The sequence below is a fragment of the Strix aluco genome, chromosome W, assembly GCF_031877795.1.
Source record: "Strix aluco isolate bStrAlu1 chromosome W, bStrAlu1.hap1, whole genome shotgun sequence".
In the NCBI taxonomy this organism is placed as follows: domain Eukaryota; kingdom Metazoa; phylum Chordata; class Aves; order Strigiformes; family Strigidae; genus Strix; species Strix aluco.
Window position 1 is genome coordinate 42,165,643 of NC_133970.1, and position 27,390 is coordinate 42,193,032.

The 27,390-nt window shown below is 42.6% G+C and overlaps 1 protein-coding gene and 1 long non-coding RNA gene across 33 annotated transcripts in view; one reads left to right on the forward strand and one right to left on the reverse strand.

The window, feature by feature from the left end:
• Positions 1-27,390, forward strand: part of LOC141917810 (CUGBP Elav-like family member 4) — a 1,125,997-nt gene that overhangs the window by 726,968 nt on the left and 371,639 nt on the right. For 8 of the 32 annotated variants that reach the window (XM_074811355.1, XM_074811370.1, XM_074811383.1 and 5 more), the window contains exon 4: positions 20,747-20,757. The exons of the other annotated variants lie outside the window; for them this stretch is intronic. In XM_074811355.1, coding sequence (XP_074667456.1) covers positions 20,747-20,757 — 11 coding nt within the window. The remainder of the gene's footprint in view (positions 1-20,746; positions 20,758-27,390) is intronic. 32 annotated transcript variants of the gene reach the window in all.
• On the reverse strand, positions 19,819-25,490 carry LOC141917815 (uncharacterized). The gene is made up of 2 exons (XR_012621473.1): positions 24,988-25,490; positions 19,819-20,014 (listed from the first exon to the last, which is right to left on the reverse strand). It is a non-coding gene; the product is annotated as an uncharacterized LOC141917815 (long non-coding RNA).

Genomic DNA, 27,390 nt, shown 5'->3' on the forward strand with positions numbered 1-27,390 from the left:
GTTTGTTGTTTCCAGATCTGGTACAGTTCATACAGTTATACTGCTGCCTAAAGTATTGCCAGGGTATAAACTGAGTCCATTGTTCGGCACATAACGCTGTATGCCTGTTTCTTCATGACTGTTGCTTGTTTATTGCATGCTTGCCAAGACCTTTAACTCTAGAGTAAACCAGGGTCTTACTGGAAAATGAATTTTAGTGTGATGTAGGAGCTAGGAAATGTCTGGACTGTAGTCAGTACCCTCAGCTCTTGGCACACAGAGGTTACAATTGAGCATTTTAAAATAAGATTGGTTTAACCCTGCAGTTTCAATGCAGACTGAACTCTCTCTTCTCTGAGTGGGAATTTCAGTGAGAAGGGTTTTGCCCCTTGCCTGCTGAGAGCCCAGATTATAGTATCACAGCTTGCAAGAAGTTTCAAAACTCAGGAGATATTGGAAGTCAAGAAAACTTTTCTCCATGGCATACACAGCATTTTCCAATTGCTATACATACTTTGCAGTATGTACATGAAATCAGTTTGGGAGATAGAAAATCCCTATATAAACATTTTAGATCTCTGAGTAAACTGTATCTAGTGCTTTTACACAGAAACTGGGCCTCTTAGGAGCCTTGGACTTAGGGACAGAAGAAATTTTAACTAGGACTTCTATGCTACTGTCCTTAAAATGTTGTTTGAGGCAGGATTCACTTTGCCTAGCTTTAGCGCCTAAATATTAGGCATATAGTTTAAGTTAGTCATCTAGGATCCTCCTATGGACAGTGGAAGGAGAAAGGTGCTTCCAAACTGTGATTCACCCCATCCTAAGACAGATAGGATAAATGGTGCTCAGAAGTTTACCTTCTCATTCTCTCCACTGAAACTGGAACCTATGGCAATTAACTCAGATTTAGATATCTCAACTTTAGACACCTGAAGAGACGTAAGATGAATCGCAACTTTCACCTTTTCATGCCACAGTTTTCCATCTGTATCATATGAATGATGATATTTGACTTTTCTGAAACCCTAGTTAATATCTGTGAATAAAAATGGCTATATAAAACCAAAGGATTGTAGGAGATGCTGGGGTTTTGCCCTATAAAGGGAAGGCATCTTTCTTCATTAATGTGTGTTGTGGTTTGAACTCAGCCGGTAGCCAATGGTCAGTCGTTTACATCCCCCACCCTCCCTGGTGAAATAGAGGAGGGACAAAAAAAAAAGAAATTCATAGGTTGAATAAAAAAAATATTTAGTAATAGTAACAAAAAACCAGTAACAATATTAAGTCCAAATGGGTAAAATACAATGCAGTTGCTCATCAGCCGGCAACTGGTAGGCAGCCCGCCCCCAGCAGCGATCCCAACCGCACCAAAAATCCCGCCGTGCTGATCAGAAACTGTCGCAGTTAGCTCTGCCTCATTAAACCTGCCTCTCCACGTGTCAGTGGCGCTCAGGTCGCAGAGACTAATACTGAAGGAGGTTAAAACCTTCTCGGGGACATCGGCACAAACGCCTATGTGGTGGATACAAAATGTCCGTTTATTAAACTGTGTATCTTACCTATATACGTTCACCAAGTACCTCCTTCATGGGTGTGCCCATAACATTACAAGCCTATCCATCACCTTACCTCGTAACAAGGGAGGGCTACAGCTATTCCTTCCGTACATCGCGAGATCTTCCGAACGCCACTCCCTACACTTCCCCCTCCCCATGCTTTATAACATCGTTATTCCTGATTGATTGTCATTATTGCGCTGTTCCAAGCGGTGATGAGCAAGACCCATATGTCGGTCTAAAAACAAAACATTAACCTTCTTAAACAATCTACGGACTACGGCACTAATACATGTAAAGGCGATACAAATAGCAAGAAGCACACTACATATTCTAATAATTCCCCAAATGAGCCAATCCCAACTAAGCCAACTAGTAATCTAAGTCCACACGTTGTGAAGCCACCCAAACCATTCTGGTTTTACAAAGGTGGCTGTGATGAAGACATAGCAAGATTCTGCCCCTGTATCCAGAGGAAAACAGACGTCTTCGCGGTGATGTGCTCGTGCCCGCTCTCTCCAATATCCTGCGTGAGTTGGCAACACGCAACCAAGGAGGGTGATCCACCACCAACGCTGTAACACAAAACTCCATCTTATGTTAGATTAGGTTTTACACACCGTGCGGGTATCCATTTGATTAGTCTGTCCTTTTCCACTGCTGCGTACCCACGCCCAAACACCCTCAGTGACCACCCCGACTCCCCAGCTATGGCGCCCGGTTCCCTGATCTGGACCAAAGGATAGTTTTTCGTCGCCCGGGCTGGTATAAAGTGTTTCCACAGGGGAGGTGTAGACTCATCGCCTCGAACAAAATGATTTAAGGTATACAAAGCGCGTGACAAAAGAGCCTGTTGGCGGTCTATGGGTATTGTCCCTCTATGACCTTCCCCCTCCCCAAGCTGTTGGAGCTTTGCTTTCAGGGTGCGCTGTGCACGTTCCACTATCGCTTGTCCTTGACTGTTATAAGGAAGGCCGTGTACTAATTTGATGTCCCACAATGCACACCATTCTTTTGTGCGTCTAGCAACAAAACAAGGGCCGTTATCTGTTTTGATCTCTTGTGGCTTCCCTAACAAGGCGATAACGCCCTCCCAATGAACAATAATGTGTCTGGCTCTTTGCTTACGAGCCATTGTGGCTAATATTGTAGAGCTAAAGGTGTCAATGGTTACTATGAGATACTTATTTGGTTTTAACAATTCACATGTTGTTACATCAGTTTGCCATATCTGATTGGAAGAGAGAGACCCCGTGGATTGACACCTGCCTCCCACAGTGGGCTTTTTCTTTGTTTTGCAGCTGCACCTGCAAGACTTATTTCGAGACTTTATCAATTAAGGGTTAAGCAAACTTGAAAAGCCACAGCATACTTAAAATAGTTCCACAGAACGCTAGAAACAATACAGCAGTTACAGTTACTAGTTAAAAGAGTAGGCTAATTTCACTACTTTGAGGGATATGACTAAATACTACAAAAATAACCAGTAAGGAAAATACAGAATAGCACACTTACTTAATGGGGTACTAACATTCAGATCCACAATTGCTGGGGAACCCTGGATGCAGCGAGAATTTAGAGTGCCCTTCCTCGCAAACCGGAAATCCTACGCGATGCGTCCATCCGTAGGTGAGGCATCCAACATCGCTGCAAGCAGGTCCAGCCTCATTTATCTAAATCAACAGGCCAAAATAACTGGCAATTTTCTTTGAGCGGAAACATCTGATTTCATCCTCCTGTTGGGTTCCACCCAGAGCCTGGCCACCACTCAAGGGGGAAAACCAAGGGAGTTTCTGATAAGGTTAAACACTTGAGTCCTTAATTCTTAATATTGCTAAACAAAGAAAGTCGAAAACACACCTTCTTACAGCATTTCATCCTTATTAATAACTACATTTTGTTTAAGCTACATTATCTTTCACTAGTGACTAGTAAGCCTACATATTTGCTGGATAAACATTAATCACTGTCAGAACCATTACGAGGCCTAGAATCACAAGCTTGATTTCCTTTCCAAGGCCGTACCCAACGAGATGGAACCCACCGCAAACCATGATCTGTAAGCAAACACATATAACCTCTGCCAGTTAATTGTACTTTAACAGGTCCCTCCCATTGGCCTGTGCTTAAATCTTTGAACATGACCAACGGTTGCTGTGTGCCCATAGACTGTTTGGCATCACCCTTTAATGCTAAACTGTGAATCATCATTGGAGGTTCTTGACGCGTTCCTGTAAGTCGCAGAAAATTTAAGACATATAAAGCTTTGTTTAAACATTCAGCTGGCATCATTCCTGACATTCCCCCTTTTTGTTTTTGAAGCAACTGCTTCAGAGTTTGATGGACACATTCAATGATCGCTTGTCCAGTGGGAGAATGTGGAATTCCTGTGTAGTGCTTAATTCCCCATAAAATGCAAAAATGTTGAAAGCGAGTAGAAAGATATGCAGGACCATTGTCTGTTTTAATTTCTCGTGGTACTCCAAGCACTGCGAAGGAACTGTACAAATGTTTTTCTACATGTTTTGCTGTTTCTCCCATTTGGGCTACAGCCCAAACGGCCATAGAAAAGGTATCAATAACAACATGTACAAATTTTAGTCTACCAAATTCTGCTATGTGAGTGACATCCATTTGCCATAGTTGCAAAGGTGACAGGCCCCGTGGGTTAACCCCTGTTCCGAGGCCAAACCCTATTTCTTGACAGGACGGGCAGGAGGCTACAATTCCTTTCGCATCTGCAAGAGGCATTTTGAATTGTCTATGTAACATTTTTGCTGGCTGATGAAAAAAGTTGTGAGATTCTCTAGCTTGTGCAAACAAATCTGGAGAAGGTCCAGACCAGGCTGGAGCAACTAATTGATCGGCTAAGTCATTCCCATAGCCTAGCTCCTCCTTAGATTGGTGACTTCTGATATGAGTAATAAAATAGAAAACTTTTCTCTGATCAAGAGTGTGAATTAACTTTTGTAGTACTTTCCCTAAGCGTTCATTTTTTACTTCCTTTACCTGCCCACATTCAATCCGCTTCACTATTCCCACTACATATAATGAGTCAGATACTACATTTAATCCTACATCTGGCCAGGATAAAAACATCCACAAAACCGCTTGAAGTTCCAACGTTTGTAAAGAGTCTTCTTTTTGACCCTGAATAATATGATACTTCCATGCGTTTTCTTCTAACCAGGTGCATGCAGCTCGCCTTGACTTTTTTCCAGCATGTTAGCCCTTAAACTGGTATTTCTGATTGCATTGGAAAAGTTTCAATTGTTTGGTTCATTAATAATGGCAGTAAACGATGGGCCGGATAGACATTGGACAACTGACCAGTATAATCTTCAAGAGCAATTTGTAACACTTCCGACTGTGTAAGCAGCCATTCTAAATATTCTTGTACTAGGGGAACAATAATAGTTTGGGGATCTGCGCCTGAGATCTCAATAATTCTATTTCTACCTTGCATGATCAATTGCAATAGTAATTCTGCTCTTGTAGTTACTGTTTTCTTAGGAGTGTATGATGTGAAGATCCACTCTAGAATACGTAATGGTTGTTTCTGTTCTGAATCCCATTGCATAATGATAGCTAATGGGTATTGTCTGTTTCCGCCGCTATTAACAATCATCAATTGTAATGGAAGTTCTAGTTGTATTTGCTGGGCATGACAGGATTCTATTTTATCTGTAATTTTTTGTAAAGCAATCTTGTGTTCCTGTGTCAAGGTTCTCTTTGTATCGGCCTGTACAGCAGTGCTCAATAATGGCATTAATGGTTTTAAGTCATCATTTGTAATTCCACACAAATTTCTAACCCATTGAATGTCTCCAATCATTTTCTGTGCATCATTTAGTGTGCGGATATCTGTATTGATCTTCAATTTCTGTGGTCGAATGGCAGCATCGGTTATGATCCACCCTAGATACTCCAGGGTGAAGTAAACTGTACTTTCTCAGGGGCTATTCCAAGGCCCCCTTTTGACAATTCTACATGTAAGTGAGTTAATATAACTTCCGGTTGCATGTCTTTACCAGCTATTAATATATCGTCCATGTAATGATAAATGATTAACTGGGGAAATCTTTTCCTAATTGGTTCTAACGTCCAGGCAACGAAAATTTGACACATAGCAGGTGAATTTATCATTCCTTGTGGCAGCACTACCCAATGATAATGTTTTGCTGGCTCGGTCTTATTAATGGATGGGACAGAGAATGCAAATTTCTCTCTATCATCCTCATGAAGAGGAATAGTGAAAAAACAATCCTTTAGATCAATGATCAATATTGACCAATACTCTGGTATCATTGAAGGAGAAGGCAGTCCTGGCTGCAAAGATCCCATGGGTTCCATTATTGCATTGACCGCTCTTAAATCATGCAACAATCGCCATTTGTTGTTCTTTTTGGGAATGACAAAGATTGGAGTATTCCAGGCACTTTGTGAAGGGACAATGTGGCCTGCTTGTAATTGTTCTCCAACTAAGTGATGGACGATTTGCAGCCTTTCCTGTTTCAATGGCCATTGATCTATCCACACAGGCGTTTCTGTTTTCCATTTGAGTTTGAGGATGGGCTGCTCATCAATGGCTATCACTGAAAAGGCTGTGTAACCAATGTTGTTTTGACTTGACTTAGGACATCTCGCCCAAGTAAGGTAATAGGAACTTCCATCACATAAGGTTTCGTGGTAACCTGAGCTCCATCCGGAAATTTGACTACAATGGGATCTTTGCTAATTCTGGTGGCTTGGGACCCCCCAATGCCAAACACTCCTGTTGATGCTGCAATGGTAGGCCATGAAGTAGGCCATTGTTGAGCTGATATGATTGTAACATCAGCCCCTGTATCTATTAACATTTTTAATTTCTTCCATGTCCCATCAGAGGATTGGATAATCATGTCACATTCTGGTTTTACTCGACCTATATCAAAAGATAAATATACTTGCGGTTCGCCGGTTGATCCGAATCCACCAGTCCCTCGATTACCTTCTCCTACATTGGGAACACAGGCTTTAAATAGCACAAGCTGGGCTATTTTGCTACCTTTAGGGATAAACACAGGTGGTATTAAAGTTTGAACCATTATTTTTACAACACCAGTATAATCTGCATCAATTACTCCTAATAGCACTTGAATGCCTTGAGGAGTCGTTGACGATCTCCCTATTAAGAGAGCACTCAGTCCAAACCCTAACGGTCCTGTTACATTACTATCTACTAAGTGGACCCTCTGATCTTGTATTGTAATGTCTACTGCTGTTTCCACATCCACTCCGGCACTCCCTGCTGTGGCGGAGGCGATATTGGACAGGAAACCACCTCCTGCTCTTGATGTTGAGCTTGCCATACACCCCTCATTTGTGTCTGAGCGCGAGGGGGATTCGCGCTCTTCTTCAAGTTTCCCGAGAGCCTTCTACATTCTGAAGTGCAATGATTGTCCTTCCGACACTTATCACACCACTTTTGAATTTTTGGGCTCTTACATTGACTTTGAAAATGACCTTCCTTGCCGCAATTGTAGCATTTTTTCCCCCATTTGTCTCCCGTATTCTTAAAAAATGGTGCAACCATTTCGCACACTGCAGTGGCATAGGCTGCAACATTGGCCTGTTGCATCCCTCTGTTGGTTAATTCAATCATGTCAGCTACAGATGCTCCCTGTGGGAGGGTCACTAACAGCCGTTTGGTAGATGGATTGGCATTTTTGAAAGACATTAACTTAAACATGTTTTCCTTCATCTCTTGGGTCATGTCAGGTTGTTGTTCTAGAGAGTCATAAAGACGATCTACAAATTTTGAAAAAGGTTCATTAAGTCCCTGTTTTACTGTTACAGACTTGTCCTGTTTCTTTCCTTCTGTATCAGGTACAGACATCAGGGCCTGATTGGCTATTGACTGTGATAACTGTAACACTTTGTTAGAAAAGTTGACCTGTAGATCTACTGCGGTGAAGGGCCCTGTACCCAATAGCATTTGTGCTTGGACAAGATAAAGGGGATCACCCTGTTGTCGTGGACGAACCTGTTCATCGTTAGCTAACTTCATCCACACGCTTTCGAATAGCATTTTTTGAGATGGAGTTAAAATCACTGCCGCTATTTGATCGATATCTTTTGGAATTAACAATGATGACGAGAAGATATAGTTAATGATTTGCTTGGTTAATTGATGGTGGAGACCATTTTGAACTACTGAAGCTCTAGCCTTTTCCAGCAATTTCCAATCTAAGGGATCCCACTCATTGGCCCCAGTAAGAGTATTAAAAGAAACTGGAAATGCTTGTACGTTTTCTGGGATAAAAGATCCTTCTACTATAGCATCTCTAATAATTCCCTTCCATCGGCGCGTAGCTACAGAGGCACTCTGCATCTGTGAAGAGAAAAGATGTGAAGCTGCAGGGTGAGATGGTGGGAACGCAGTCACCGTTTGTGATGAAGATGAAGGGAAGGAATTAGTAACAGGCACGGGAACTGAATACTCGAGCGATGGATCAGGAGGAGCAGATGGTTGTAGTTCTGTATTTGACGAAAAGGTATATGGTCTCTGCTCCATCTTCCCTCCCTGTGATACAATCAGTTTCTCCAGGCTGTTTACAAGCTGCAGGAATAAGGTTTCAGTGTTTGAAGAGCCGACTTGTGAGGCGGGGGTGTGTTCTTCTGTGGTGTTGCCTTGTGAGGGAGGCGGAGGCAGGTACAAGTCCTTGCTACTCACGCCCTCATCTGAGTCCCGCCCACTATCAGGTCTCTAGTCTCTTCCGGTCCCTCAGTCTCTTTCCGGTTGGCATCAGATACACTTCCGGCGCTTGCAGCTCCTCCCTGCACAGTTTTGGGTCTAGCTCCTGTAGCCCGCCGCGGCCCTGGCGGCACAATCGATGAGGCAAACGGATTTTTCGGCTGACCCAGCGTGGCGGGAGCCGCAAGCAGCGTAGAGCACCCCCCTCCCACATCGCTCCGGGGCGAAGGGGCCGGTCCGTCCTTCCGGCCGTGGTCGGGGCAGGGCGGTAGCGGCGGCAGCGGCGGCGTGGCTGATATATCAAGATTAGAGGCCGGTCCGAGGGCAGCAGCGGCAGACGCCGCAGCCGCGCGCTCACTACTCATCTCCTGCAATGTTTCTCGGATTAATTTCCATAGCGTGGTGTAACCGCTCACTTCTTTTGCCGACTTTCCTCCATCACTAACCGACTCCCATAGCTGCTTCCCTATGGCTTCCCAGCTTCAAATACACGCCCTGGACTGGGGATAAATCCCTTCTCTCGGCTCCACTTTAATAAGCCTTCTAAAGGGGACTTGTCATATTTTATCCCTCTCACAGAGAGGATAAGTTGGAGGAGTTTCACTACTGCCTGCTCATCCCTGGTAAGCGTAGACCCCATTCCTCCCCGGCCGCCGCCTCTCGCGGATCCCTGGCTGCCGTCCTGCGGAGCCTTAAAGTTACAGCACGCTGATTCTCACCTTCAGACACCGGGGCAGCGTCTGGATCAAGTTCGACCGGCTTTCCCGTAGTTAGTTGCACGTCACCGAGTCCTTTTCGGACTTGTGCTAATCTGATCGTGGCCCACGTTGGGCGCCAGATGCGGGTGATACAGACATGCGGATGATCACACAGTGATTAAGCAATGCCAACTTTAATATGGTGGACAAGCCTTTTGTACTGCAGGTGAAAATCACAAGATACAATCACATGGTACAATTCTTTCTGATTTGACAGGTAGCTTTGCACATGCTCCTTAAGCTCTCTTCTGATTGGCTGAGAACTGCCACATCGACATTGTACAAACTTCTTCTCTGCCCAGACCAACACCCTGAAGTTGTTTAACTTCCTGGGTTCTTCCTTATTCTTCCAGGGTCATTCCCTCATCACATCCTTGCCAAAGCTGAGGCTTTGCCAGTCTTGCTCATATGCAGGATTGCTCACACGTCCATTTTCTTGCAGGGACTCCTTCCGAATCCCCACATTCACTTAGTGAGGGACTGTTTCCTTTCTTTTGAATTTTAAGGGCAGTCTTGCAGCCTGATCCTGCACAGAGGAAGAAAAAGCTCTACACAGGGCAATAGACTGCAGCTTGGAAGACTGAGGTTTGCCTTGCCACAGATTTTCTCCTTGACATTGAAGAGGTTACTTAGGGTCAGGCTATTATTCTCACTCCATTTCTGTCTGGTGACTAGTATTATCTTTTACTGAGCATACACACAGAATTAGCTGAACATCTTGCTCTGCTTCCAGTTTCCTTCTATAAAATAGTGTTGGTGCTGCAAGGATACATGCGTTAAAGATTATTAGGTGCTCATGTTCTCTAATCATTAGTTCCACAGAAGTAACTTGGTTAGATAAATAGAGATGTTCAAAAGTGTCAATTGTGTTTCACTGCTCAAATCTCACATGTAGTCAATGGGCCTTGGGTGTCTAAATATTCTCTTTTAAAATCTCCCCAAATAATGATGTTCTTCTAAATAGTTGGAGGCAACTTTGATTCCTCTCATTTTACAGTGGATTCAATTCAGACTCATTCCCATAGGAGACACTGCCTGCTCATGCTTGTGGGAACTGCAGCAGGACTCATCCCTTGCCAGGGCAGGTTTGTTTCAGAACACAAGTTGAGATTGCCCAATGAATGGGACTAGAAGAGTGTTAAAATATAAGGGATAACTAACTCAAATGTATTAGGACTGGCCTTAGTGGAGGAATGCTTTCTTGTAGCATCAAACCTAGTATGCAGGAATTCATAGCTACCAAAATACTTCCTGCCCATGAACTGCCATATGAATGGTAACTAATTCCCCCAAATCTTTATTTTATCCATCTCTTGAGTTGCTGATGAATAGCCAGATGCGTTGATTATAAATGACAAAATACCAACACTTCCAAGAAGTCATTCAATTAGCATGAAATTATGTTTCCACAATGTAAGGTACATTGGATGAGTTGCTTTATTGAATTTTTTTTTTCCAAAATGACTATGACTATTATTATTATGAATAGCTAATGAAGAAGAGATGTGGGAGAATGGGCCAGAACCTCCGGCGAGGGGGAATTAAGATAGTATGAGTTTAATGACTTTAGAGACTGGACTGAACCAAATCAGTCTCTTCACTCACTAGATCAGAAATCTTATTATTTACTATCTGTCTTGCGGCAGTTCCTGGGAGACTAGTTATGAACCATGGCACCAGGTTCATTGTACAGTGCAGAACAGACGGAGGCCCTCTTTTCCTTAAGAGCTTACTCTCTAAAGATAAGATCAGATACAGTGTCTGGATGCAGACCTGTCATATAGTGTCTTCCCAGATGCAAGAAAAAGCATTGTGCTAGGTTGCACAACTGGAAGTAAAATTAATACATCAGGCCAGGGTCTGTGGAGTTAGGGTCTACCTGGGGAAAGGAAACATTAAGGATGGCCTTTAAGCAAAGCTCCTTTTGGGGACATGTCCCCTGAGACAAAGCAAGTGAGATCCTGAATAACATACACAAGACCTTAAGCTAATTGGCATGGCCTCCTTCTTGACAAGGACCCTCTTCCTGCACACTCACACCATGTGGTCCTGGTTGGCATATTTGGTCACAAATAAGGCCAAACAGCTGTCTTTTGTGTACAAGTTTGCTAGTGGAAAAGAAAGAGAGGTTCAACAGATGCCTGAGAGACACACTGCACTGACAGGGAGTCCATTATGCCACCGTGTCACTTGCTATAGAGAGGCAGGTACATGGATACTGGGGAAGAAAAAAGGATGCAGGAGGAAACTGGGATATAGTTGTCCCTGAATACCAACTCTCTCTTTACAGGGAACTCTTCAAAGGGACCAGAGCCACCTAGAACAAAACAGGGGTCAAACATCATGTCTCACAACAGAAACTCAAATTCTGATGCAAGTATTTCTCCAGTGTTTGCAATGAGCTGAATTTATCGCTGTCTCTCCTGATCTCAGTGTGTGATCCAGCACTCTTCCCTGGTATTACAGGCAACGTGGTTTTTTATTAGAACCTGTAATGTTCCCTTATTGAAATTTGGACTTTGAGAGGAAAGGCCAAAACACTGGAACACTAGCCATTCTTCTGGTGTTTCTGGCTAGATTAAAACAAAATTAATAGGTTTTAGATCTAGAAGGAATTGTTAGATCTCATTTAATCTCTTGCATAAACTGACTGTTAAATTTCACCCAGATGCTCTGTGCTGAGACCTCTGACTTGCATTTGACTGATGAATAAAGAAATTTAGCCAGAGAATGACCCTTTTGAGGCTTCAGCACAACTTTGATATCAAACACGTTGGAATTGCAGAGATGAACTTTCTGAAAAGCTTTTAATCATTTTGAAAATCAGTTCAATTAGTAAGGGTACATTTTTGCGATCAATTATGTGTAACACCTAGAGATAGTAGGATATATTTTCAAATCAAAATAATTTGGATGGAAACTTGCTTTTTGACCTAAATACATATGCCTCCCCCTGCCTCCCACACACAAAACCACGAGGGGCAATGTTTTCCTGGGGCAAAGTTTTCCAGATTTTTCTAAAGAGACCCTAGAAAAGGCACAGCAGGGTGACAATCCTGAAGATGAACAGGTGAAAATCTTCATTGTGTCTATGGACACAATGGAGTTTATTCAGAGTACTGAGAGGGAAGCTTCCTGGAAAGTGGATATTCACATGCAGAACAAGCAATTTGCATGACTCTTCTATGGTCCCAGATGAGCAGTGCTGTCATTTCCCTCTTACCACATTTCCATACCAACACAAATGTTTCTTCTCCTTGAGTTTCTAGCTTCCTAGTCTCAGCAGGTGCCAAACAGGTGAGATATTTCCAGTGCTTTTTAGAAAGTTATGCTGTCCCCATCTCAAAAGGAATATCTCACCTGCCTTAGCCAGTGCCCACAGAAATGAGTGCAATTGCATGTCAACAGTCATTGTAGAGACAAAATTTCCATGGGCAAATAATCAGGGAAAAAATCCCCCATTTTGCAGACATTAGTAACATGCTAACCTTTAACAACATTGCAATCCTTCAATCTCTCTTTAAAGTATTATATCCATTCTTAGGACTGAAATCAGCAGTGGATCATAATGCTGGCTGTGCTATTCAATTGTCCTGCTCTATTTAGGATCCATTTATTTCTAGCTATTTTTTTTCTGTCTTGAATCTAAAAAAAGAAGTGACCAGGCTGGCAGTGACATGTGATTAATAGATTGCACCTTTAGAACAGAGTTAGCAGAAGGAGATTAGCATTGCAGGCTATTATTTATTAATTAAATGCAGACACCCTATTTATACCAATGCTGATGACATTAGTTCATGTCCATGCTTTGGGACTGTATTATCTGTCTGGTCTCCTAGCATAGTAACAATTTTTATTAAGCCAGTGGATGTTGCTGGGCTCCTTCTGTTATGAGCGGAAAAGGACAGCCCAGAAGTTAAAGGGCCAACCTGAACGTTTTGTTCAAGTGTCTGCTCTGTCTCTGACAGCCTGGGTTACCTTGGCCGTATCTCTTGGCCTCTTTAGGACATCACTGCTTGCTTTGGAGCAAGGGAGATCTGTACCTCCCTATAGCTCAGGGTGCAGTAAAGATTAAGTGTGCAAGGCAGTATGCTGTGTGAGACCTTTTCCATTGCTTACAGGAGAAAAGATTACATTAGTGGGCATATATGTATCTGCTGCTGCTATTTCGATTAGCAGAATGGGAAAGAGCTATCACAAGTGTTGTCATTTAGCAGTGCCAGGGTAGAATATTATACTTCACATGGCTCTTGTTTTGATAAGCTGGTCCTCCTGCCTGCAAAGTGTTCAAAGGAACATCCTGAAGCCAATCCGACCCTGAGGTTTCCGTTATTCCTAGTATCTGTTTTCAAGATCCTGCTGTTAAATGCAGGAAAACCAGCAAATAGGTTGCAGGACTCTGATCCCACCTCACAGTGGCTCAGGGAGACCCATGGGCTGCTCTACCAGACATGAAGCTTGGGACAAGCAGATTGCTATAAGACTGTCCTCTTCTGCACCCTTGAAAAAGAGAAAGACATGTTGGTCCAGGACACAGTTCTACCAGTTTTATGTCAGGAAATAGTCCTTTACCAGTTCCAGACAGATCATAAACAACTACATGGCCCTTGGTTGAACCCACTGCAATCACATGAGCCAGCAGAGCTCATAGACCACATACGTTTTGCCTTGAGAGTAAAGATGGAAATCCAGGGAAATCCTCACATTCATCAGTGATGTCCTTGAAAAATTATGGTTTGGGTATCCACAATCCAAATGCTCAATTACCCCTGCAAAAGCATGTCATAAATGATTAGATTTGGTAGGTTTTCTTGACAGGGTGTAATGTGCACTCTCTTCTGTGGTTCTGTCTGTCTCTTTTTCCACGCATTAAAGGGCAGGTAAAATGCATTAACTAGTATCTTAATGGTATCTTCTACATGTAAGCAACTTCTTTCACTGTCAGCAGGACTTTCTGCAGCCAGGGCAGGAAGTCTGGCCCTGAATGGGAGTGAGGTTTTCTCTCTCTACTCTGTGAAAATTCATAAGTCTCCAGAGGTACAGAGATGAGGTCTGAAACCAGTGTGTACTCATGAAACTATTTAGGATTTGGTCCAAAGCCTACTCAGACTCCAGAGGCCTTTGGACCAAGGCCTCCATGGAAAGTTTCCTCGAGAACTTGAGCCTTAAACATCCTGTTACCATCAATCTGGTGTTTGCTTATTTGAATTTTCTTCAGCAATCACGTTTCCTCTCTGAAAGATGGATATTGTAGCAGCCAACAATTAAAAGAGAATATTGAAGAGTCTTTCAGCATTATCTACACCATGATACAATCTGAACACATGCAAAAGACATTCAAAAGATGAATGAAGAGAGTGAATGGGCTGATTTATCCTACTGTTTCTCATGGTGTGAAGTCTTCCTTTCACAGCCTGATGAAGTGCAGAGACAGTGGATTTGCTACCAGGAAGGGCACACATTTGTTTCCCCTCCTGCAAATATATTTAGAGCTGAGATGTGAGCATAGGAAAAATTACAGACAAAAAATCAACCACTGAAAATGCAAACTATAGTTTATTTTGGCAAGTTGGTGTTAAAAAGAATAAGTTGAGGGTTGCAGAAACTGGCATAGAAATTTTACAAAAGGATTTCTCCCTGTGTGTGTATGCTTCCAACTGTTTTTTTTTCTTCTTTCCTTTTTCTTTTTCTGTCCTCCAGTTATTGTAGCTTTCCAGTTAGACATTGCTTCCTACAGACATGCCTCAAATACTAAGCCAGTTGTGAACACATCCATTTCTGACCATAGAAAAGAACAGAGTGGGGTGCAAAGTGAAACTGCAGTTCCTTCTTGTCCCCACTGCTATACCAGCAATGTAAAGCTCCTCATCTTTACCCACAAAGTGAAGAAGAGCAGAAAGATGGCTTTAAAATGGATGCTGCTCTGTTGGGTGATGTAGATAATACTTAGCCCTTCTGCATCTCCATCAGTGGCTCTCAAAGCCTCTTTCAGATAAAAACAGCCTCTTTGCCTTGCTCAGGGTATGGACAAGGAATCTGAGGAACAGTGATTCATTGTGGTTTGGGAGCAACACCTCATTACACAGCTTGGAGCAGAAGTCATGTCTTTTAAATCCTATTCAGTGCCTTATGTAAATTTGGGCTTCTTTTTTCATTTTGTCCTCTTTCCCCACTTCAGCTTTGCATGAGTCTTCTGGCTTTTGTAAATGTGCTAGAAAGTGGATCAGAGGGCATGGGGTGCATCTGTGGGAATTTTGGAGGGGAGTTCCTTCTGGGCCCAGCCTGTCAGGACCTTAGCACCCACCCATACGCATCTTGCCTGTGGATGGGGAACATCTTGCTGCTGGCATTGCAGGATAAAAAGGAAAAGGTGGTGCTATCATACTGGAGAGGATGTAGCCCCATTCCTGACTTCCCTGCATCCTCTGAGCTATAGGAATCTGTCATCACTAGCCTGTCAGTTATATTATCTCCTGCATGCAGCTGTGCAAACATGCAGTAAAACATGTACAAATGTCTGGTCACAAAAGGCTCAGCAACAGCTCTGTCCAAATAAAATCCCCCAAACAGACAGTGGGTTGGGATATTGTCCTTTTAAAGCTCCTTTGAAGGTTTGATTTTTCCCCCTTTTTATGTAAATCTGTTCTACCTATACCACCCAAATGCCAGGAAATCTTAGAACAGTAAATACCCCTGCAGCACAAAAAAAAATCATGCTTCAGAGAAATTGTTTGGCTTCTCAAATCCATGGCCTTGCCCTTTAAAATGAAGGGCATGCTTCTGAAAAGCTCTTCTTCTCTTCCAGACCTTTGCTTTCAGCACACTTGCAGCTGTACCAGCTTCGCCAGTGATGGTATCATATCTTCTCAAGCTCAACAAGGTCACTTGGCCCAGGAAGCATTAAAGTGACGTCTTCAAAATCCAGAAGGTACTTTGCCATTGAGTTGTCATTAAAGCAACATCTTAAGAAGGCAATAGGAGGCAATTTGCTATAAGTTATTCCATCTATTGGCTGGGACCAATAAAACCGCTGCTCCTTCTTTCCAAAGGAAATCAAACTTGTACAACCAAGTTGTTTGTAAGTGTGTGCCTGGGCCTATCTATCAGTCAATCTGTCAAGGACTCCTCCTTTGAGCTTTGAACCCACTGGGTAATTTAACCTATTGTTGATGGGGTGGAAGAGGTCCCAAAGCTATTGTGTTCCTCTAAATTTCATGAAAATAGGCAGCCAGGCAGAGCAGAGAGTTCTTATTAGTGCTCGTAACCCATCTTTTATTAGACATCAATGAACTCATGGGGGTAGGGACATTGGAAGAGGGTTTACACATTCGGCTGCCCATGAAGTAACTTGTTTCAGTGTATGCACTCTGATACCCTGTCAAGAGGCCTCCTGTAGTAACAGCTTCTTGGTTTTAACAGGATGTCAGACAGATTTCTTAGCTCCTTTCTGCTGATTTCAACAGTGCTGCACACAGCAGAAAAGCCACCCTGCTTGTTGCATTTCTCTTCCCTCCCCAGCCAAAGCCACCGGGGAAAGTTCCTGCACATTGTTTAACAACTAGCACATCAGAGGTAGCTGCTTTTCAGTGAGGAGTACCTGAAGGTAACAGGAAAAATGACAGAGGCTTATGAAATGGTTCTGGTATGTTATAAATTGAGACCACAATGGACTATAATTCACTCTTTATTAATTATAGCAAGTAGAATATGAGCAAAGACAGCGCTGGACGGCAGGGGAGTCTGTGCTCCGCCAACTGCCGTGCTGAGTAGTTCAAATAGTCCCCTTTTTATACATCTTTACTTCCCTGCTCATGAGGTAGTGGAGGTACTCCGCGCATGCTTCAGTTGTTGTTAGGGGGGTCGTTTCCTGCCTCCTGGTATTTGTTGAGGCTGAAGTAAGAAGTCTTCCCTCTTTGTCTCATAGTTGATCTTTTACTCATATATCCTTATATGGGCTGTCTTGTCCTGTTTCTTGTCGCTTCCTGGAAATCTGGTGGTTATCTTGCATGAGCAGTATCTGGTTCAGTTTGTGTGAGTGATTACAGTTATCTTATCTCACACAGGCGGCGTCCAGTGGTTGTTTGCATGAGTGGTTTCTGTCGTCTAATTTTACATTGAGCTTAACATAAATCTTAATAAACAATACCTTAGTCCACAGTTTCTCACAATCCCCCCTTTTTCTTTTTATCCTATTGTTTATTAGGTGCTACTTTCATCTTCATTCTTGTGAACAATTTCTTTTTCACAATTTCGACATTTATTATAGCACTCACAATAATGATTTTCGCGTGGCATAATACATTCACAATAATTTTCATCTTCATTATTAGATACACTTTCATATTCTACTCTCGAGGTTAAAATAAGCAATTTAGCTGTGTCAAACCGTTCTTTAATAAAATGAAAAATATAGCGTAATATACAAGGCCCAAATATAAGTCCCAGGATCAACATAATAAGCGGTCCTGCTAAAGCCGACAACAAAGTGGTTAGCCAAGGTGAAACATTAAACCAGTTTTCATACCATGACCTGCCCGCTTCACGATCCTTTCTACGTTGGTCTAACCTTTTCCGAAGTTCGGACATGGTGTCTTGGACGACTCCCGTATGGTCAGCAAAAGAACAACATTCTTCACTGAGAGCTACACATAACCCTCCTTCCTTCAAAAATAATAGGTCTAATCCTCTTCTATTTTGTAGTACTACTTCTGATAAAGACTTTACTGAAGTGGCTAAATTTTGGATAGATTGTTCTATTTTTGCTAAATCCTCATCTACAGCCATTTGCAAACTTTGTAATTCCTGACCTTGTACTAGAGAGGCTATACCTGTGCCTGCTCCAACTCCACCCGCTATCAGTAGTGTAGCAAGGGTTACCGCTGTAATTGGTTCTCGTTTTTGTCTATTCCGGTCTCCCTCAAAGTGATGCAATATTTCTTCCGAGGTGTGATAGATTAGATGAGGAACAATAATTACCTGCACGCAAAACTGAGATTGATCAAACACATTTAGAGATAGACAAGGCATTATTCCGATGTCTGAACAAACCCATTTAGCTCCTGGTGTCGGGATAGCCCATTTGTCCTTTTGATTTTTGTGTTTCTCTATATTGGTATTAGTGACTGTTCGGTTGCATAAAGGCTGATACTTTTCGGGCACTGTACCTATACATTTTCCTTGACCCGTTACTAATTGAATAGTAATTCCTTGCGTATGATTCCTCCGGCCATCCCATGGACATTCTCGTGGGTTTGAACCGTTAGACCATCGAATCCTTCCTGGTTTTCCAATTGCCTCAAAATATGGTGGTCTAATATTATAACATAACCAGCATTCTTCAGTTAAATTTGGTTTGCTTTCATTAAGGGTACGATAAGAGGCTTGCATTAGATTCCATAAAGGGTCTTTGGATTCTAACAACTTTAAATCCCTGGATAAGGAGAATTCAGTCATGGTACCATTAGCTGTTTTCAAGAAGGAGTCTGGGGAAGGGGTTGCGATGTTCACGGGGACAACCTTTTTTTTAGAGAAAGTGGGTGGATTCAGGACCGGATTTGGTCCTACTGGTAAAGGATCGTGGGGTATCCTTTCTTTTATTATTTTGAAAAAGCTTCCTCTATCTGCTCCAGGTTCCCAATATCTAATTCCCCAGGTACGGCCAATTAGTCATGTGTCATCTTCTGGTTGTTTAACTTCAATTTCTATTCTGTCGCATTCTGATGGAGATGATTTCACCCCCCTTACAGATCCCCAGACCCCGGAGCCGTCAGATCCATGTTGTGGTGGAATGCAACCTGGAGGTCCCCAAGTGATACTTATATATTTGTCTCCTTTTGTTGGCCAGTCTGAGGCTATTGTCTCGCAACCCCAATAACCGCAATAAAAATGGCCTGGATAGTTGCAATAACTCTTTCCAGGATTGGAAGCTGGACACACATAGAAGGCTTTGGAGTTGGCTTCCGTCGCCTCCCAGCCTCTCTGGATATCGACCGGAATCATTGAGACTAATTGGACAGTAAAATTCCAATTTCCCGGAGAGGTCTGATTTTGTATTAGTCTAGATTCCTGTAAGTTATATAGTTTCCAGAGCATTGGTTCATGGGGGTTTCCATTTGCTTGGGTTATTATCAATAACAAAACTAGCGGTACACCAGAAAAAAAGGTGTCTGTCAATTTTGCCAATTTAAGTATATTTTTATCATCCCTGGGGAAGTTTGGCCATTGTTGCTTTTGTGTCCCATTGTTCTGATTCTTTTCTCCACAGTTTGTTCCTCCTCTGCCTCGCCCGTCGACTCGGTTGCTTCGAGCCACGGGGTGTACCATCTTCTCGGCAGCAAGGGAATTCTTCAGGAGAACAGCTGTTTTGGGCTTTCTGCCTGTTTATATAGGCTTCCCACTTTACAGCTTTAACTAATGGGATGAGGCAAGGCACAGTTGGTACTTCCCTTCTTACACTTTATAGCCAAGATTTAGACTCTAATTGCTTTGATTTTCACTCAGTGAGAGTTCTTTGGATTTTCCAACACTGTGTGCAAACCCCTATTGAAGGGTATCCACATTCACAGTGAGTCCACCATTTATCCTGGCATACCATACACTTGGAACAAGCAAACGGATAACAATTGCGGTTCAAATTATTATACTTAATTCGTATATCTAGAGTGTTTATATCAACATATTTTCTATATTCAATATTGTGTGGTTGCATGAGTTTAACAATTTCCTTTAGTACATTTTGTATGCTTCCATATATAATATACGAAGAGAGAAATAATTATTGCGAATATAAACAACAATACACACTTTATACCAAAAGGTAATGCGACAAAATGATCAAGCAAAGTTTTTATCATTACTTTATCTTTTCAGGGTTATCTTGGTGTCACCTGGAGTACTGATTACTTTCCAGTGGGGTCTTGTCACTGGGCCTTTAACGCGACTGGCATGAGTCCATCCACGCTCAGCAGTCCGGACAGCTGTTTCTGTTGTAAGCAAAATAAGATAAGGTCCCTCCCAATTGGGTTTTAGGGTTTCTTCTTTCCATGTTTTAACTAATATCCAGTCCCCCGGTTTGAAAGTGTGAATTTTTAAGTCCAATGGAGGTCGTTGCACAATCAGCCCATGTTCCCAAAGTTTGTTACGATGCTCTGCTAATTGTGAAACATATTCATTAATTACACGATCTCGAATTAAAACATTTGTTTGTGGACTTTCAATTCTATAGGACATTCCATATACCATCTCAAACGCTGATATTCCTATATCTGCTCGGGGTCTGGTTCTGAGTATTAATAGTGCCATGGGTAGGCACTTGATCCATGATAGTTTGGTTTCTATCATTAATTTAGTCAAAATAGTTTTGATTTCTCCATTCATCCTTTCAACTTTTCCCGAACTTTGTGGATGCCATGGCGTATGGTATTCCCACTTAATTCCCAGGTTTTCTGCTAGATCTCTAACAATTTTTGACACAAAATGTGTTCCTCTGTCTGAGTCGATTACATCAGGTACTCCATATCTAGGTATAATGTGTTCAAGTAATACCTTAGTAACCTGGTTAGCAGTTGCCTTGGAGGTAGGAAAAGCCTCAACATAATGTGTTAAATGATCCACCATTACTAATAAATATTTGTAACGCCCTACTCTGGGTAGTTCAGTAAAATCCACTTGTATGTGTGAGAAAGGTCTGTATGCTGGGGAACGTCCTCCAAGAGGTTTTTGTCTCGTGTTGTTTCGATTAACCTTTTGACAGGTCTCGCAGGCTGCTGTGACTGTCTTTGCTATATTATATACGCCTATACAGGCAAACTGTTGATTGAAATGATCAACTAACGCCTGGGTTCCCCAGTGGGTTTTACTGTGTATTTTTGAAAATATTTCGAGTGCTATGCCCTTCGGCAAGACTTCTCTCCCATCTGGTAATATGTACTTACTATCCCGTTCCTTAGCTCCCATTTGTTCTAGTTTTTCCTTTTCTGCAGACTCAAAACTCAAATTTTTACTAACAGGTACTGGTTGTATAGTCAAAATCGTATTATAATTGCCTGCCACTCGTTTTGCTTCTATATCAGCTGCGTTATTTCCCCTGACTTGATAATTTGTACCTCGCTGGTGTCCCTTTATATGTACAACTGCTATTTTATTCGGCACTTTCAATGCCCCCAGAACTCGCCGAATTAATTCCGGGTGTATCAATTCTTTTCCTTGTGAGTTAATAAATCCTCTTTCCTCCCATATTTTTCCAAAGGTATGTACCACTCCAAACGCATAGCGTGAGTCTGTATATATAGTTCCATCCTTTCCCTTCAGTGACACTAATGCTTTCCACAATGCATACAGCTCACAGGCTTGAGCTGACCAGCTGGCACTCAGGGGGCCTGATTCTATTGTCTTAAATTCTCCTTTTTCCAACTTAACGATGGCATATCCGGACAATCGTTTACCTTCCACTATTCGTGATGACCCATCTATAAATAATACTTCCCCACATTGTAGTTCTTCTTCTTCTAAGTCTGGCCTAATGCGTGTCTGTTGTTCAATTGTTTGAAAACAATTGTGTAATAGTTCATTACCTTCTCCTGGGTACAAAAATTCAGCGGGGTTAACTGCTCCAATAGTTTTTAAAGAAAATTTAGGGGATTCTATGAGTATTCCTTCATACTTCAATAGTCGGTTATCTGTAAGCCATTTTTCCGCTTTTTGTTGTAACACTCCCCTGATGTTATGAGGTGCATATAAGACAACTTCTCCATTAAAGGTAATGTGATTCGTTTCCTCAAGTAATAAGGCAGCAGCGACAATGATTTGTAAACAACTTGGCCAACCCCTGCTCACAGGATCCAACAGCTTCGATAAGTATGCCACCGGCTTCTTTTGTCCGGCCCATTCCTGAGTTAATACTCCGAATGCCGTTCCTTCATGTATGTTAACGAATAAATGGAATGGCCGCTTTAAATCTGGGAGGCTTAAAACCGGTGCTTGACTTAGCTCCCTTTTGAGATTAGCAAACTGCTCTTGATCCCGAGGGGTCCACTTGAGTATTTTGTCTTTAGACAATTGTTCGTATAAAAATTTAACTTTAAAGCTGTAGTTCTCTATCCATTGTCTACAATACCCAAATAGCCCTAATGCCTGCCGAATTTGCCTCTTAGTGACAGGCATAGGTAATTCTAGAATTCCTTTAATGCGCTCTGGGTCCAATATTTTTTTGCCATTAAACAAATAATGTCCCAAATATTTCACTTTTTCCTCCACAAATTGTAACTTTTCTTGTGATACCCGTAGTCCCTTTTGTGCAAGAAAGTTTAGGAGTCGAATGCTTTCTTTTCTTACATCCTCCTTATTGTTCCCTGCTATGAGCAGATCATCTACATACTGTAACAGCACGTTTCCCGTTTGTACCCGGTATTCTTTTAAGAGTTCTTCCAGGGCCTGTCCAAACAGATTAGGGGACTCAGTGAACCCTTGGGGGAGCACGGTCCATCTCAATTGCTGTCTTCGGCCTGTCTCTATGTCTTCCCATTCAAAGGCAAAATAATCACGGCATTCTTCTGCCAATGGACAGGCCCAAAAAGCATCTTTTAAATCAGCCACACTATACCAGGAGTTATGGGGTCCTAGCTTGCTTAACAGTGTGTATGGATTTGCTACTACAGGGAACCGGGTGATAGTTCTTTTGTTTATTTCCCTTAAGTCATGTACAAGCCGATATTTTCCATTTGGCTTCCTTACAGGCAAAATAGGAGTGTTAAAGGGTGACATACAAGGTTCTAAGATTCCTTGTGTTAACAATCGATCAATTTCTGGTTTTAATCCCCTCCGTCCTTCTAAGGATATAGGATATTGCCTTACCCTTACAGGTATGTGGGGTTCGGAAATTTGAATTTTAATCGGTGGGATTTCTAGTTTACTTATTGTGTCCGGAGAGTACCAGACATCGGGGTTGATTTGTTTTTGATCATCCACGGTCAAAGGATAAGCAGACACCGTTAGCTCTTGATTTTCTACTTTGATTTCTAATTGTAGTTCAACAATTAAATCCCGTCCCAACAGATTAAATTCTGCTTCAGGGACGAGCAAGAGTTCACCCATTCCAAATTTATTTTCAGTTTCGAATATCACATTTTTGATTTTGCTTACTTTAAAGGGTTCTCCTTTTGCCCCTATTACTTGTACTTTTTCAGGGGAAGCTTTACATCCCTCAGGTATTTGCCTAATAGTCGATTTCTCAGCCCCTGTGTCTACTAAAAAGGTGAACTCTTGTTTATGGGGACCTATTTTTAACTTTATCAAGGGCTCATGATGACTCCGGTCCCCTAAAATATAGAGCCCCTGACTCTCCTATTCTGCTTTCAATATTTCCTCATCTCTGATCCTTTCTCTGCAATTCTTCTTTATGTGTCCCTTCTTTCCACAGTAAAAACAACATCTCTGTTCCTTCTTTACTACTGCGTTCCCTTGTTTTATTCCAGCAGATCTGTGTTCACCAGTCCGCCCGTTGCGATCCTCTCTGACAGCTGCTACCATCATTTTTACTTGTCGCTTGCTGCTCTCTTCTTCCCACCTTACGTAGACTTTCTGAGCTTCCCTCAATAATTCATCCAACCCTCTATTTTGCCAGTCTTCTAGCTTTTCAATCTTTTTTCTGATATCTTCCCATGATTTTGCTACAAACTGAGTTTTTAGGAGCGCTTGCCCTAAAGGGTTGTCTGGATTTACCCCAGAGTACAGTTGAAGGACTTTCCTCAGTCGTTCCAGCCACTCAGTAGGGCTCTCATCTTTCTTTTGCATTTCATTAAATGCTTTATTGATATTCTGGCCACGGGGTACTGCTTCTCTAATCCCCTGAATTACTATAGTTCTCAGATCTTGCATATGAGTTCTATGCACCGGATCCTGATTATCCCAGTTAGGTCTTTGGAGTGGCCATTTGATATCTGCTTGGGGTCCCTGGGCATGCTGAACATCCCACAGTCTCATTCCTGCTCGTCTAATCATATCTCTTTCCTCGGTAGTAAATAATTGACCAAGGATAGATTGCATCTCATCCCAAGTATAAAGGTTTGGTCCCAAAAATTGATCTAATCTTTCTGCCACTCCAAGTGGGTCCTCAATCAAGTTTCCCATCTCGGTTCTTTTAAAATCTCGTAGGTCAGCCGAGTTTAGGGGTACAGAAATATATCCAATCATAGGCTGAGGTCCCCCCATGGGCATTTCCCTTAGAGGATACATCTGAGCTGCCCCTTTTTGACTTCTAGTCATGTGTCTAGGAGGAGGGGAAGACCCTTGTTCCGACTCCGGTGGGGGAGTGGGAGCTCTGGGGACCTCGGGAGGGGCTACGGGAGCAGGAGGAGGAATGTAAGGAGGGGGGGTTAGAAGGGTTTCGTCTAACTCTTCCTGCTTTTTCTTTTGTTTAGTTTTTACTTCATTCAGTGGGTAAAGTTTAGCTCCCGGTCTTTTTATCCATACTTCCGCATACTGACTCTCCTCCGGGTTAAGGGGTTTTTTATTATTGACCCAGAGGTTTAATTGCTGTCTTACCCAATCTTCTTCTGACCCATAGACTGGCCAAAAGGTATTTTTAGAAATCTTCTTCCCTCCCCATATCTTAGTACAGTATTCTATCATTTTCTGCTTATCTTTCCCTAGGGTTCCAGGGAAATACCTCCAATTGTCTAAGACATATGCCAAAGGGGTATTCTTAGGTACAGTGTGTACCCTTCCCATGGGAGTCGAAGGCTTGCTGCCCTTCGCCCCCATCTTCTGGAATATCCACAAACATACACTCACTCACTCCCCTTGTTCCTGGCCCAATCCCTCGCGGGAGATGGGAAACGCAGTACTTAAGAGTCCACACTCGCTTGGTTCAGTATATCGAACCTCTCATTCGTTATATTCCAGGAAACCCAGTCCCGCCCGAACGGCAAACCTGCGAGCAAATTCGCAATATACTTACGCGTCCTGCGTCTTCGTCCGGACTCCCGTGCACAGAATTTTTATGGGATTTTACCGGTTTTCTCCTTTGCTCACTATTCTAGAATTTAGGTTCGTCGGTAAGGTTGAGGTAGGCTGTCAGTCGCGGGGCCGCGGATTGCCGCGGGGCGCCTCCCCGGAGGACAGAAGCCCACCGTTCCTTATCCGAGTCACGGCACCAGGAATTGTTATAAATTGAGACCACAATGGACTATAATTCACTCTTTATTAATTATAGCAAGTAGAATATGAGCAAAGACAGCGCTGGACGGCAGGGGAGTCTGCGCTCCGCCAACTGCCGTGCTGAGTAGTTCAAATAGTCCCCTTTTTATACATCTTTACTTCCGTGCTCATGAGGTAGTGGAGGTACTCCGCGCATGCTTCAGTTGTTGTTAGGGGGGTCGTTTCCTGCCTCCTGGTATTTGTTGAGGCTGAAGTAAGAAGTCTTCCCTCTTTGTCTCATAGTTGATCTTTTACTCATATATCCTTATATGGGCTGTCTTGTACTGTTTCTTGTCGCTTCCTGGAAATCTGGTGGTTATCTTGCATGAGCAGTATCTGGTTCAGTTTGTGTGAGTGATTACAGTTATCTTATCTCACACAGGCGGCGTCCAGTGGTTGTTTGCATGAGTGGTTTCTGTCGTCTAATTTTACATTGAGCTTAACATAAATCTTAATAAACAATACCTTAGTCCACAGTTTCTCACATATATATATACAGGCATGCACATAACAAAATGGACAAACATACAGAAACAAAGGTGTTTGGATTCAGTGGAATGAACACAGAACAGACATACACACACAGAAACAAGGGTACGTACCCACACACACACACACACACACAGAGTAAAGAGAAGCTAGCTCAAAGAAAATTTCCCTCTCGAGTTTAGAGCAAATACTCCCAATGCCTTGGCATTCCTCAACAGGCGATAATTGAGACTCGAGCGGGGGACTTCGCCCTGGCCTTCCGTCTGGAGCAGACGACACCTTAAGGGTTTGGTACCTGAGAGGCGTCCCAGCTCAGGGGAGATGCTGGTCACAGGCCCGCTGCGATCCAGGAGAGCTCCAAGGGTCTCCCTGGTGGTCGCCATTTATAGGGTCCAAGATAATTGACTTTTGTCAAATACCTTCTGGTGCCTTCCAGCAGTTACACAAGAATTTGATTAATGTGCGATTCTGTTATTGTTCCCATTTGACCCCATCCCAGGCACAGGTGTGCCAGGCCCTTAGGAGTTGACGGGCCATTTTAACCATTTCCGAGCAATCGGGAGGGGCAGGAGCCAGGCTCGTTAACATTGTCAGTCCTTATCTCCACAGACTGGTGTATAGCTCGGGGGATGTGGGTGGAATCGCACCTAGCACCAAGCAGCCCAACAAAGAGGGGGGGGGGGTGTGTGTGTGTGTGTGTAAGGATTGCACCACCACAATCCACCCCGTGACTAAAGTCAATTTATCTTGTCCATAGAGTTGCAGTGTGTTTGCCTCTTGCCTCTATGCCTATAAACAGAGGATGCCATAATCCAATTACAGTTGAAGGAAATTTTGTGTTTGATTAGCTTCAAAAAGAAAAAAAAGTTATTTTGGGATGGTGTACACACGGGGATACTTCTGTAACTGAGTAATCTGTTTAACCATCCTCCAAACCTTAATATACAATACAATTATGAGCAGTAAACATATTAGAATTAGAATTAAGAAAATCATGACCGGGTGGAATATGGAATTAAACAGTCCAGTTGCGGTTGGTGACCATCCAAATAAGCTTTCCCACCACTGATGTTCTCCATCCCTTTTGACTCTTGTTAACACCTGATGTATTTCTTCTATATCATGTTGGACCGTGATAAGAGTCTTTTGTCCAGTTTTCTGTGCTTGTTGCAGGAGGTCGATTAAGTCAGGATGTTGGAGGAGTTGCTCAATTATGGTTAGGCTCATCCCAATAGGTGTAGGTTGCAACTCGTGATATAGCATATAATTGAAAGATAAGTCATCATAGGTAGTTATTGGTACAGAGAAATGAAAATCACAGCCAATAATTACAGAAAAGTTACACACACATAGATTGAACTTATTGGTTATGTTATGGACAGTACCATCTATTAATAAGGAATCACATCGTGTTCGCATGCAAACACATCCCTTTCCAACATATATGACTACGGTTTCAGGGGTTTCGTTTGGGTGGATCTCAAAGTGACAAATGTTTTGTTCAGTATCAAGACAAATGTCTTGAGCCTCAAGAGTATTTCCTTCACAAATGAAGCCTCGTTGTTCTCGCACAGTACATGCATTTACATCAATTGTTTGCCATTTCCCCTCCTTCTGGTGGGCCCGCACTTTATGCTCTAAGGGATAGAGTATGTTTCCATTGTGATTTAGTCCT